Below are 14,578 nucleotides of genomic sequence, written 5' to 3' on the forward strand. Positions count from 1 at the left end.
GTGATGTAGGGCTGGATTTGAGATTTGTATGTTGTGTTTATTGTATATAGGGATAGACAGTAGATATGGGTGTAAGTGTTAAGTTGGGTGATGGGAAAAATGGGGGGGGGTCATCTTGTGGAACTATGAAATACTAGGGTGTTTGGGTAAAAACTTGGGCTGCCTGATCTTGACCATGGACGCTAGACCTAGACTGAGGCATGACACGCAGGACCAGTCAGTGTGGGAGTTGGAAATGGTAGAATCAAGCATGGGGTAGCTTATAGTTTAGATAGATGAATATATATACACACACACACACACACACACACTTGATTATGTATATATCTTTGTGGGCTATTGTTTATTTTATTTATTGTTTTGAGTTATTTTCTTTGGCAACTGAACCAGAAGTAGGAGATGTAAGTAGTTGTTAGTTAGGATTCTGTCTGGTTTATGGTTGTATATACCGTGTTTTTCCAAAAATAAGACCTCCCCCAAAAATAAGCCCTAGCAGGGATTTTCAGAGCAAGGCTTAAATCTAAGCCCTCCCTCGAAAATAAGCCCTAGTTGCAGTTCAATAATGAACTGTCCGTGCAGCTAAAGAAGTTAAAGATACTGCAGGACACTTCATTATAGAAAGCGGGCACCCTGTAATCACACTCACCAGACGACCTGCAGTGATTGCACCCCGCACACACCAGATCTCACACACACACACACACACACACACACACACACACGATCTCACACACAAACATCGGATCACATACTCACTACATCTAGTGACACCGATTTCTTCTGGCTGGCAGAATCCTGAGAGGCTGTGCAGTGGAGTACAAGGAGCTGCTGCAATGCTAGCTTACAGGACCTGCGGACATGTGACTTCCTCCCATCATTCCCTGCGGCCAGAAGTATTCTGTAACGCTGGATGTAACCTGTGTGTGTGTCTCTGTCTGGCTGTCACTGTCAGGTCAGTCAGTCAGCGAGAAGCAGGGGAAGATGGCGTGCAGCACCCACCGGAGATCACAGGGAGGACCTGGGAGCCACGCAGATGTCTGGGTTTGGTAAGTATAAGTCTCCTGGGAAGTGGGGGGTCAACTTACCCCCCCAGCCATGTTTCTCCAAAAATAAGCCCTAGTGCTTTTTTGGGGGGCATAAAAAAAAGTATAAGACAGTGTCTAATTTTTGGAAAAACATGGTATGTATAGTAATAATAATGTGTGTGAGAAAAAAGTGAGCGACTGGACCAGTATTCATATTATTTTTCTGATTGATATTTTATGTTTCTGTTATTATTTGTATATTTTATTATTTTTATAATAAGAGATCTACAGGATGTAACTCAGGATCAGTACAGGATAAGTAATGTAATGTATGTACACAGTGACTGCACCAGCAGAATAGTGAGTGCAGCTCTGGAGAATACTACAAAATGTAGCGCAGGATCAGTACAGGATAAGAAATCTAAATGTATGTGAATAGTGACCACAAGCGGAATAGTGAGTGCAGCTCTGGAGTATAATACAGGATGTAACTCAGGATGAGTACAGGATAAGTTATGTAAATGTATGTATACAGCGATTCCAGCAGCAGAATAGTGAGTGCAGCTCTGGAGAATAATACAAAATGTAGCACAGGATCAGTAGAGGATAAGGAATCTAAATGTATGTAAATAGTGACCACAAGTGAAATAGTGAGTGCAGCTCTGGAGTATAATACAGGATGTAACGCAGGATCAGTAATGTATATAGACAGGGACTGCACCAGCAGAATAGTGAGTGCAGCTCTGGAGTATAATACAGGATGCAACTCAGGATGAGTACAGGATAAGTTATGTAAATGTATGTATACAGCGATTCCAGCAGCAGAATAGTGAGTGCAGCTCTGGAGAATACTACAAAATGTAGCACAGGATCAGTAGAGGATAAGGAATCTAAATGTATGTAAATAGTGACCACAAGTGAAATAGTGAGTGCAGCTCTGGAGTATAATACAGGATGTAACGCAGGATCAGTAATGTATATAGACAGGGACTGCACCAGCAGAATAGTGAGTGCAGCTCTGGAGTATAATACAGGATGCAACTCAAGATCAGTAATGCAGTGTATGTACACAATGACTACATTTTATATAATAAATTCTTCTCTGTGTATTCTGTGGTTTGGGGGGTGACCGGGGTCTTTCTGTAGGACTTGTGAGGTGTCTTTTGCTTTTAAACAAACAACTGACATAAGAAAGTAAATTTCCTTTATTTACAGATCTTCTTACTATGAACGCAAGAAATTTCTTCTCCCAAATCTCTATATAAAAATATTCTTCTTGGTAGTGCTATATACAAAGGAGTATTGATCCCTGTGCAATTCAAGTATCGCCCACAATGAACGCTGCAGTCACCGAGGATCCGGACAATGAAAGGGGCACCCAGCAAAAATCATCCACAGTACATTATAACCGGCCTGTATAATATAAATAGTGTGTTTTAACCCTTTCCCTCGGGCTTAATGGAAAGCAATTATTCCGGGATCCCATAAATATACACTGTGGATTCCACTTATAGCAAAACAAAAAGAAAATAAAAAATCTGTCGTAATGTAAAAGCCTCTTTTCCCACCGCTAGGACACGGTGCACAGGACTGCGGCCAATATTGTCAGTTCAATAGAAGCTCTTGAGGCAACTGCTATACCTCGTCAGAACAGATTCCACTATGGAAGCCCCTTCCCCCACATATGGCTGCAGCCAGTCTGATGGGACTTTCCATCTATAAGGAAGCCCTTGAAGTACACACTCGCTCATACGTAGAGTCCGGTTGACCTGTGCTCACAACATTCCCGTTGCTCCATCCTCCTCGTCAGTAGAGACATTATCCAACTCGTCCTCTGAGGCGGGCGGTGCTGGAGGGTAGAGCTCGTCACGGTCCATGTTAATGTAAGTGACGTTTAGATTAATGTAGTGCTCTCCCCATAGGGAATTAGAGATCACCTCCATCTCGCTGACTAGCTGGGAGAAGGTCGGACGCTCCTCGGGGTGTGGACTCCAGCACTGCAACATCAGGGAGTAGCTACCGAAACAGAAAAAAAAAAAAAGATTATCATTACTCCAAAGACATACAGAGAGGGACTCTAGATTGTGAGCCCCAATGGGGACAGCGTTGCCAATGTATGTAAAGCGCTGTGGAATTAATAGCGCTATATAAATGAATAAAATTATTATTATTATTATTATTATTATTATGAGAGTCCTGTTGATAAGCTGCCAGGACCCCAATTCATTACTGTTGTCTAACAAGCAGCGAAAGGACAAACAGAAAATAAAGGGGACCAGAGTGCCATCCAGTGGTGACTGTATATATACACGCAGAGATTGTGTATATACACAGTATATCTATAAATATATATATATATATATATATATATATATATAGAGAGAGAGAGAATATATATATATATCTATATATCGCTATCTACCGTATATCTATATCTCTCTACATACACACACACATATATATTCATACATGCATACATATACAGTGCAGACCAAAAGTTTTGACACACCTTCTCATCTCTAGAACAACTGTTAAGAGGAGACTTTGTGCAGCAGGCCTTCATGGTAAAATAGCTGCTAGGAAACCACTGCTAAGGACAGGCAACAAGCAGAAGAGACTTGTTTGGGATAAAGAACACAAGGAATGGACATTAGACCAGTGGAAATCTGTGCTTTCGTCTGATGAGTCCAAATTTGAGATCTTTGGATCCAACCACCGTGTCTTTGTAGAAAAGGTGAACGGATGGACTCTACATGCCTGGTTCCCACCGTGAAGCATGGAGGAGGAGGTGTGATGGTGTGGGGGGCTTTGCTGGTGACACTGTTGGAAATTTATTCAAAATTGAAGGCATACTGAACCAGCATGGCTACCACAGCATCTTGCAGCGCCGTGCTATTCCATCCGGTTTGCGTTTAGTTGGACCATCATTTATTTTTCAACTGGACAATGACCCCAAACACACCTCCAGGCTGTGTAAGGGCTATTTGACTAAGAAGGAGAGTGATGGGATGCTACGCCAGATGACCTAGCCTCCACAGTCACCAGACCTGAACCCAATCGAGATGGTTTGGGGTGAGCTGGACCGCAGAGTGAAGGCAGAAGAGCCAACAAGTGCTAAGCATCTCTGGGAACTCCTTCAAGACTGTTGGAAAACCATTTCCGGTGACTACCTCTTGAAGCTCATCAAGAGAATGCCAAGAGTGTGCAAAGCAGTAATCAAAGCAAAAGGTGGCTACTTTGAAGAACCTAGAATATAAGACATATTTTCAGATGTTTCACACTAAGTATTTCATTCCACATGTTTTCATTCATAGTTTTGAGGTCTTCAATGTGAATCTACAATTTTTAGGGTCATGAAAATAAAGAAAACTCTTTGAATGAGAAGGTGTGTCCAAACGTTTGGTCTGTACTGTATAGCCATTTTTCTTTCTGATGACACTCAACAGCCGACCATCCATAGATTCCGTCAGTTGCTTGATCTGTTTACGATCAACATTGCGTGCAGCAGCCACCACAGCCTCCCAGACACTGTTCCAAGAGGTGGACTGTTTTCCCTCCCTGTAGATCTCACATTTTATGAGGGACCACAAGTTCTCTTTGGGGTTCAGATCAGGTGAACACGGGGTCATGTCATTATTTTTCATCTTTTAGACCTTTACTGGCCAGCCACGCTGTGGACTAGTTGGATGCATGTGATGGAGCATGGTCCTGGATGAAAATCATGTTTTTCTTTAACAATACCAACTTCTTCCTGTACCACTGCTTGAAGAAGTTGTCTTCCAGAAACTGGCAGTAGGTCTGGGAGTTGAGCTTCACTCCATCCTCAACCCGAAATGGTCCCACAAGTTCATCTTTGATGATACCAGCACCCACCTCCACCTTGCTGGCGTCTGAGTCGGAGTGGCGCTCTCTGCCCTTTACTGATCCAGCCTCTGGCCCATCAAGAGTCACTCTCATTTCATCAGTCCATAAAACCTTTGAGAAATCAGTCTTGAAATATTTCTTGGCCCAGTCTTGACGTTTTATCTTATGTTTCTTGTTCAGAGGTGGTTGTTTTTCAGCCTTCCTTACCTTGGCCATGTCCCTGAATATGGCACACCTTGTGCTTTTTGATATTCCAGTAACGTTGCTGCTCTGAAATATGGCCACACTGGTGGCAAATGGCATCTTGGCAGCTTCACATTTGATTTTCCTCAATTCATGGGCAGTTATTTTGCACCTTTTTTGCCCACGCTTCTTGCGACCCTGTTGGCTATTTGACATGAAACGCTTGATTGTTTGGTGATCACGCTTCAAAAGTATGGCAATTTCAAGACTGCTGCATCCCTCTGGAGGACATCTCACAATTTTGGACTTTTCAGAGCCCGTCAAATCTCTCTTCTGACCCATTTTGCCAAAGGAAGGAAGTTGCTTAATAATTAAGCACACTTTATATAGGGTGTTGATGTCATTACACCGCACCCCTCCTCATTACAGAGATGCACATCACCTGATTTACTTAATTGGCAGTTGGTTCTGAAGCCTATACAGCTTGGAGTAGGACAACATGTATAATAAGTATCATGGGATCAAAATACTCATTTGCCTAATAATTCTGCACACAGTATGTAATATAATATATATCTGATACATACACACACACACACAGGTTCCAGGATCCCTCCACATGCACACAGTTATACCGTACGGCTTTTGGTCCTCGCGTTCCACAGCGTCCCAGGTCCCCTGCGGCCAGAAGCAGTACGGTATCACTGGATGTGTGTGTGATGTTACTGGGATCGGGGGGTGTAAGAAAACGGAGGGATGCCGGCCAGAAGCAGGGGAGGACCGCAGTGGCACACACAAGGACCTCCTGGGAGTGCCAGCTGTGGATTGCAGGAGGACCTAGGAGTGATGCAGATGTCCGGGGTCTGGCAAGTGCCTTTCTCCTAGGTGGTGTCTGCCTTTTTTTTTGGTGGATAAAACTTACCCCCAACCCACTTTTCCCCGAAAATAAGCCCTACACTGAAAATTCTGTAGATAAGGCACTCCCTCTAGTGATGACTGTATACAACTAAATCTTTGTGAGGCGCTCCCTTTAGTGGTGACTGTATATAAATATATCTGTATATAAGGACCCCTCTAATGGCGACTGTATATTTACACATCTGTATGAGGAGCTTGCTCTTATGGTTATGGTTTATAAATACATGTTTATATGAAGAGCTCCCTCTAGTGTTTATTGTGTGTATTATACATACATACACTAGTGTTGAGCAAGTAGTTGTCTATTCGTACTCGCTATGCTGTTAGTGAGTACTTTCCGCTACTCGCATATTCGTTACGAGCAGCGGGCGCGCAATGTAAGTCAATGAGAAATACTCGCTAAATCGTGAGTAACCCGAAAGCCGTACTATTCGCTACTCGCACGAAAAGTACTCTTTCGGGTTACTCACTACTTAGCGATTTACCATTGACTTACATTGTGCCCGCTATTCGTACCGAATATGCGAGTAGTGGACAGTACTCGCTAACAGCATAGCGAGTTCGAATAGTTAACTACTCGCGCAACACTAATACACACATCTGAATGTGAGACGCTCCCTTTAGTGGTGACTATATAAATACATCTGTATGTAAGGCACTCCCTCTAGTGGCCGCTGTCTGTCTATAAATACATCGTTATGTGAGGATCTTCCTCTAGTGGATACTGTAAATGAATACATCTGTATGTGAAGAGCTTCCTTTAGTGGTGACTATATCTGCTCATGAGGTGCTCCCTCCAGTGGTGACTGTATAAATACATCTGCCTGTGAGGAGTTACCTCTATTGGTGACTGTATATACACATTATGTGAGGAGCCCCCTCTAGTGATGACTATACATATACACACACACACATCTGTATGTGAGGATCTCCCTCTAGTGGTGACTAACCAGTGTGTGTGTGTGTGTTTTATTATAAAAAATATATATATATATATATATATATATATATATATATATATATATATATATATATATATATATATATATATATATATATATATATATATATATATATATATATATATATATATATATATATATATATACACACATTGCCTTATTCTGTCTGTCTGTCTTGCTCCAAAATGACGTCATTACAGTGACAACCATCACATTGGCAGCTCGGCCCGGCCACGCCCCCCGCACGCATTGGCCGCTCCACTCGGCCCGGCCACGCCCCCGCACACTGTGCCCGCTCGGCCACGCCCCCCGCACACTGTGCCCGCTCGGCCACGCCCCCCGCACACTGTGCCCGCTCGGCCACGCCCCCCGCACACTGTGCCCGCTCGGCCACGCCCCCGCACACTGTGCCCGCTCGGCCACGCCCCCCGCACACTGTGCCCTCTCGGCCACGCCCCCGCATACTGTGGCCCGCTCGGCCACGCCCCCCGCACACTGTGGCCCGCTCGGCCACGCCCCCCGCACACTGTGGCCCGCTCGGCCACGCCCCCCGCACACTGTGGCCCGCTCGGCCACGCCCCCTACACACTGTGCCCCCCACACACTGTGCCCCGCTCGGCCATGCCCCCCGCACACATTGGGCACCTATACACCTCCCCTAGGACTACTCCTCTCCCCCCAGGACTACTACTCCTATTATCCTCCTCTCCCCCAGGACTTCTCCTCCTATTTGACTCCTCTTCCCCCAGGACTACTCCTCCTATTTGACTCCTCTCCCCCCAGGACTACTCCTCCTATTTGACTCCTCTCCCCCCAGGACTACTCCTCCTATTTGACTCCTCTCCCCCCAGGACTACTCCTCCAAGACACACACACACACTGCACAAAACATACCTCCCCCAAAACACACCCACACACACACCCACACACACAACGCTGCAGACACAAAGTGCTCCACAAACAACGCAACACAAACAACGCAACACACACAAACAACACCACTCTCACCCCCCCCACACACCCAGACAACACCCAGAACATGTACAGCGCCCTACACAAACACTTGGCAACTACACACAACAACCTCTCTCTCTCTCTCTATATCTATATAAACAAAAATCATACATTAACTACACAATAAATTCTAGAATACCCGTTAGAATCGGGCCACCTTCTATATATATTATACATTAGAAGGTGGCCCGATTCTAACGGGTTTTCTAGAATTTATTGTGTAGTTAATGCATGATTTTTGTTTATATAGATATAGAGAGAGAGAGAGAGGTTGTTGTGTGTAGTTGCCAAGTGTTTGTGTAGGGCGCTGTACATGTTCTGGGTGTTGTCTGGGTGTGTGGGGGGGGGGGGTGAGAGCGGTGTTGTTTGTGTGTGTTGCGTTGTTTGTGTTGCGTTGTTTGTGGAGCACTTTGTGTCTGCAGCGTTGTGTGTGTGGGTGTGTGTGTGGGTGTGTTTTGGGGGAGGTATGTTTTGTGCAGTGTGTGTGTGTCTTGGAGGAGTAGTCCTGGGGGGAGAGGAGTCAAATAGGAGGAGTAGTCCTGGGGGGAGAGGAGTCAAATAGGGGGAGTAGTCCTGGGGGAGAGGAGGATAATAGGGGGAGTAGTCCTGGGGGGAGAGGAGTCTAATAGGAGGAGTAGTAGTCCTGGGGAGAGAGGAATAGTCCTGGGGGAGGTGTATAGGTGCCCAATGTGTGCGGGGGGCATGGCCGAGCGGGGCACAGTGTGTAGGGGGCGTGGCCGAGCGGGCCACAGTGTGCGGGGGGCGTGGCCGGGCCAAGTGGAGCGGCCAATGCGTGCGGGGGGCGTGGCCGGGCCGAGCTGCCAATGTGATGGTTGTCACTGTAATGACGTCATTTTGGAGCAAGACAGACAGACAGAATAAGGCTATGTATGTATGTATGTATGTATGTATGTATGTATGTATGTATGTATGTATGTATATTATATATATATATATATATTATATATATATATTTATTATATATATATATTTATTATATATATATATTTATTATATATATATATTTATTATATATTATATATATATATATATTTATTATATATTATATATATATTTATTATATAATATATATATATATATATATATATATATATATATATATATATATATATATATATTATATATATATATATATATATATATATTATATATATATATATATTATATATTATATATATATATATATATATATATATATATATATATATATATATATATTATATATATATATATTATATATATATATATATATATATATATATATATATATATATATATATATTATATATATATATATTATATATATATATATATATATTATATATATATATATTATATATATATATATAGATATATATATATATATATATATATATATATATATATATATATATATATATATATATATATATATACATATATATACACACGGTATATAAAAAAGGCCGGTGTCCTGCTCAAATTAATCTTGCTCACTGTGTATAGAGATATTCTGATCACAGTACAGGTACTCACAGTGGGTCCGGGCAGTACTCTGGTTGTGGGAGACGTCTTCCCCGGTATAGATATCGTGTAATATCATATGGATCCACATCTGGATATGGGGGTGCCCCTCGTGTCATCAGCTCCCACAGCAATACCCCAAAAGACCACTGGATAGAAAATAGCATTATATAAAGGGGTTATTATCTCTCTTGATCACCTGACTTTCCCCCATTCTTTCATCCTCTTGTCCTCTTACCACGTCACTCTTGGTGGTGAATTTCTGGGTCTGTAGACTCTCCAGTGCCATCCACTTCACGGGGAGACGTGCATTCTTATGGCGTCGGACGCTGTAATATTCCTTATCAAACACGTCCCGGGCGAGGCCAAAATCCGCCACCTTTACTTTATACGTCTCATCGAGCCTGGAAGACACGGATGGCATTAGCCACAGAGCGGGGCATCCACACGTTGGTGGGGAGATGTGCGATGGAACAGATGATGTATGCTACATCTCCGTACTACCGCTCCCCCACCCCAACGTCACTCACATGCAGTTACGAGCGGCCAGGTCTCTGTGCACAAACTTCCTCTGCGCTAAATATTCCATCCCCCGAGAAACCTGCAGCCCGAAGCCGACCAGATCCTTCACTGTGGGGTTCTGTGAAGACAGCCATGCCCAGAGCCATTATTACTCTATAATATAATCGTATAATGCACAGGACATCAGGCTGATGACACAACTCACCCGATCCTCACTGCGGATAAAGTGTCTGAGGTCCCCATGTGACATATATGGGAGGACCACCAGGGGGAGACCCTCTCGCGGCAAAAATATCCCAATGAGGGACAAGACATGGGGGTGATGAAACTCCTTCATCAGGATTCCCTCCCGGAGAAACTCCTCTACCTCCTCCACATCCGTGATCCCTACAAGATGCAAAAAGTCAACAAATCTCACACGTAGCCAACATCTAGAAAACTGGAAAGCCTTCACATAAGTCTTCTCCTCCAGTCACCTCCAGAGCTGCAGTCACTATTCTGCTGTTACATCACGTCTTCTCCTCCAGTCACTTACAGAGCTATGGTCACTATTTTGCTGTTACATCCAGTGTTCTCCAGTCACATCTAGAGCTGCGGTGACTATCCTGCTATTATATCATGTGTTCTCCTCCAGTCACCTCCAATTCTGTGGTCACTTTTCTACAGTCATTATTCTGTTACACAATGCATCCCGCCATAGTCTTACTGTTCAGGGACTTCACCGCACAGTGCTGCTCTCCTCCGTTCTCATCGGTGTATGTTCCATGGTAAACGCTCCCAAAATGACCTGAGGGACAAGAAAAGGGAAGTGAGCAGTTGGCTGAGGGCAGGACATTTCCCCCCATAATCACCAGCTTGGGACATCCCACCTTTGTGGGGTCACCTGACAGCAGGAGCCTGTCAGGGGCACAGCTTACTCGCCCTTATTGATCCCCTCAGAGTGGGCTCTGCACAGTTCGTGGGCTGACCTTTGCCTATTATTCGGTCTCGATGCGTGATCAAGCGGGTCTCGGGGATCAGGACGTCCTTAACTTCCTCCAGCAGCTCCGGTCTTAGGTTATCCAGTAAACTGGTGAGGAGAACCGGCATGGATCCAGCCCCGATGCTGCCACCGGAATACAGGCCACCACGGAATGACACTCCTCCAGAACTGCTGCTCGGAATATCTGTGAAGAGAGGGGATAGTTCACACTATTACATGTCACTTCTGCCACGAAGGTCAGATTCTTCCCTGCGTGTGCGGGAGCCCCCATTTCTCCGGGACTTCATGCACCAAAACACTTACAAGACCCCCTGTAGTCTCCATGAGGGAAGACGGTTGGAGAGACGGCGAGTTCGCGGTTATTCGCCAGAAGCTCCAAGTTTTCTGCTACTGCAAATAAGGAAGAGTTGGCTATAATGGATGCTCACTTGTCTAATCATCGCTCACATTGGTATAATGTCTCACCTTTCTTCTTTCCTTTCTTTCTTTGTTTTAGTAAAAGGAAAACTAAGACTGCAATAACCAGAACGGAAGCGACAGTCCCCAGCACGATTCCCAGGAGCGGGTCTAGCAGATTTACCACAACTACGTGACCCAAATCCACGCAAACACCATCCACACACACCTGCCGAAAAGAGGAGGGTATGAGATCAGGGACAAGGGGATGCAACGATCAAACATATGGGAGACATGCGGGGCCACGGCCACAAATGGGAGACGTGGCGGCCACGGTCACATTCGAGACACACACGGCGGCCAAAGACAGGAGACAACACTTCCAAGACCATGGTCACATACAGGAGACACGTGGAGGTCATGGTCACAGACAGGAAAAACACAGGTGCCATGGTCACAGACAACAGGAGACATGGAAAGAAAACTTGGCATTTGGCGGTACCTTGACAGGCGCTCCCTTTGAGGCGATGATCACGTCTTTTGGGATCCTGCAGGTTATTTCATTCTCCAGGACTTTGGGGTAACATTCTTTGCCCTCCACCATCATGGAGACATTGAGGCAGCCATTCACCCGAGACAGATACTTGTGCTGAAAGGAGAAGAAGATTGTCAGCTCCTGGGAAAGAATGATGGAGAGCTCATATCCACCACTGCCACTAGAGAGTATGGAAACACCACCCTCCCCCAAATCACCTCACATCCCCTACTCAGAAAATTCCCAGACCATCACCCACCCCATCCCTCCAACCATACGTGTGCCCTGTACAGACCCCTACACATCATGTGGCTTCTCTACAGATCCACCTATGACATATATCCCCTCTACAGACCCCCACAGCCCTTGTGTCCCCTCTACAGATCTCCTCCCCCACACACCTCACGTAGCCTCTCTCTACAGTCCTCCACTAGGTGGACCCTTTATAAACCCCCCACCAGCAGTCACAGCTCACATGGGTGTTTATCTCAGTCTCGCCCTTTTTCAGATGGAAACGCTTTTCATCATTTTCGAACGGGTAGATAATGTAGTTCTTGATGGAAGGGAAATTCCCAGAATAGTTATAGGAGTACCCGTCCAGCTCCAGACTCAGTACCCCAAACCACATCCTATCATCCAATGTGGGGGTTCTGCAGATGATGTAGTTGGGGGAGGTGGCACGTTCACAGACCTGTGGATTATAATGAATTAATGTCACACGTGACACATACATGGTATATACCATATACAGGCAAGCGCTGTCTGTATATGGTACAACCCACAAAAGCACAATCCAAAGATCATGTTATAGTCGCAATTACACAGGTCTGACCCAGAGCTCAGAGCTGCCCCAATTCTGGGGACACGTCACCCACAGATCTTGGATCACACTTACCTGTTCCTGATTCTGATATCGGACTACAATATTGGATACAGAATCCAGGTGTGAGCCCCGAATGGTCAGCAAGCTGCCCCTGTACAGAGGGAGAGCAGAGAGTGAGTAGGGCGCAAACGGAGCCCCGACATTACTCAGCTAGAGGCAGAAGTTAGTCAACTGCTTTCCAATAACAACCAGCTCTGGAGTAGAACACAAGACAAAAACTATAATGTATGTACACAGGGACTTCACCAGCAGAATTGTGAATGCAGCTCTGGTTAGCTGTTGCTCACTGTGCTAATTGAGGATGTGGTCACTTCCAATCCTGCTGTGTGCTCCTGAGCTCATGAGAAGCAAGAACTCTCCACCTGGGGCAGTTTCCTCGTAACCTAGGGAAGGAGTCAATCTCTGGGCATGAGCGACGGTGCCAAGACGCAGGCCGGAATGGGGCAGGAGAAGCCAGCAACTGGACTGCCCACCGGATGACTTGGGGAGGACACATTCCACCAGCAGTTGCACTTGCATTGTCCTCCTGATAGGAGCGAGCAGCTACATAAAAATACATGAAGCGGACATGCAGTCTGGGCGATGTGATCCTCGTGCAAGTGTGACTCCAGCCCAACATGGCTCCTATTGCCCCGGATCTGTAGAGACCCAGGCAAGCCGCAAGGCTTTTAAAATGGAGGATATGCTAGCCAGCTGCATGATAGCCATCCTTCCAAAGGAAAGCCAAGTCTTCCAGAGGTGAGGCCGACTTCACTGAGGAAGGATGGGGGCTGCATTAGACCCCTGCAATCTGTTCCAATTTATGGGCTCCAAGGTTATGGAGTCACCCACAAAGCATGAAAAAGTGAGCAAAACCATCAGGAGACTCAGGGAGAAGGTGCACTGCATAAGTGCCAAAGCCGCTACTGCTTCCAAGCAAAGGAAGACACAGCTCCTGGCAGAGATAAAGGGACTTAAAATTGAAATGAGTGAGCCTTAGGAGAGAAAGGCTTTCAGAGAAAAAGTGGACCCTTTAAAGAAAAGCTAATGATTCAGAAGCATGGCTGATAATAGAGGCTGCAGCCTGAGAGCCAGGTGGTTGATGAGGGCGAGGATGATGACGACGACGATGACCAGCAGAAAGCCCCAACCTGACAACCTGCAGAACCATCTGCAGGCCACGACAGGCAACAGTGACATCCAGTCGCAATTCTGATGCCTCTGGGGAGGACAGTGACCACAGCAGCCAGGGAGGGGCTCTAATGGCGGCAATAAAGCTCCAGGAGTCCCCAATGTGCCTTCAGAATTTCCACCTTGGTGATGATGTACCAGTGGAGGCATATTGTAGCAAGAACAAGGCGAAGAAGACCAAGCCACAGCTGCAGGAAGTGGTGAGCTACATGTAAGCCCCAGAGCTGGCCGCAGGGTCTACTCGCTGTATAAGCCCGTTCTCAGTCCAGCCCGGGATCTGCTGTGGACTTGGTGCATAGGCACGGGGAGATTACAAAGTGAGACAGCGAGGCAATGAGTTGATTGCTTAGTTGAGAAGGGTGCTGCTGAAGCTGAGAATAAAGGTCCTCCCACAAGTTTTATTCTGTGTTGGCGCAACTGGTCAACCAGATCCTGATGCTAAAGATCAGCGGTGCGCGTCACAGCACCTAAGAATCAGTGGTGGCTTGTTCCAAATGTCAAATATTGGAAATTACCAACTGATGGCGCAGAGGGCATAAACAAGGTGAGGTTGTCTACAGCACTGTGGTGGAGGATCAGCTCCTTGTGCCTGTTGATGCT

The 14,578-nt window shown here is 45.5% G+C and overlaps 1 protein-coding gene across 5 annotated transcripts in view; it reads right to left on the reverse strand.

Annotated features, from left to right (window-relative positions):
• Positions 1-2,212: 2,212 nt before the first annotated feature.
• Positions 2,213-14,578, reverse strand: part of MST1R (macrophage stimulating 1 receptor) — a 29,781-nt gene continuing 17,415 nt past the window's right edge. For 4 of the 5 annotated variants that reach the window (XM_075321685.1, XM_075321682.1, XM_075321683.1 and 1 more), the window contains exons 11-22: positions 12,821-12,899; positions 12,401-12,616; positions 11,893-12,039; positions 11,460-11,619; positions 11,298-11,384; positions 10,981-11,178; positions 10,719-10,799; positions 10,218-10,399; positions 10,021-10,130; positions 9,729-9,894; positions 9,503-9,639; positions 2,213-3,041 (exon numbers count right to left, since the gene is read on the reverse strand). In XM_075321685.1, the coding sequence (XP_075177800.1) occupies positions 2,801-3,041; positions 9,503-9,639; positions 9,729-9,894; positions 10,021-10,130; positions 10,218-10,399; positions 10,719-10,799; positions 10,981-11,178; positions 11,298-11,384; positions 11,460-11,619; positions 11,893-12,039; positions 12,401-12,616; positions 12,821-12,899 (1,804 nt within the window). In that variant the 3' untranslated portion in view covers positions 2,213-2,800. The remainder of the gene's footprint in view (positions 3,042-9,502; positions 9,640-9,728; positions 9,895-10,020; positions 10,131-10,217; positions 10,400-10,718; positions 10,800-10,980; positions 11,179-11,297; positions 11,385-11,459; positions 11,620-11,892; positions 12,040-12,400; positions 12,617-12,820; positions 12,900-14,578) is intronic. The other variant, XM_075321687.1, reaches the window with a different exon arrangement.

The sequence above is a fragment of the Anomaloglossus baeobatrachus genome, chromosome 8 (assembly GCF_048569485.1).
Source record: "Anomaloglossus baeobatrachus isolate aAnoBae1 chromosome 8, aAnoBae1.hap1, whole genome shotgun sequence".
In the NCBI taxonomy this organism is placed as follows: Eukaryota; Metazoa; Chordata; class Amphibia; order Anura; family Aromobatidae; genus Anomaloglossus; species Anomaloglossus baeobatrachus.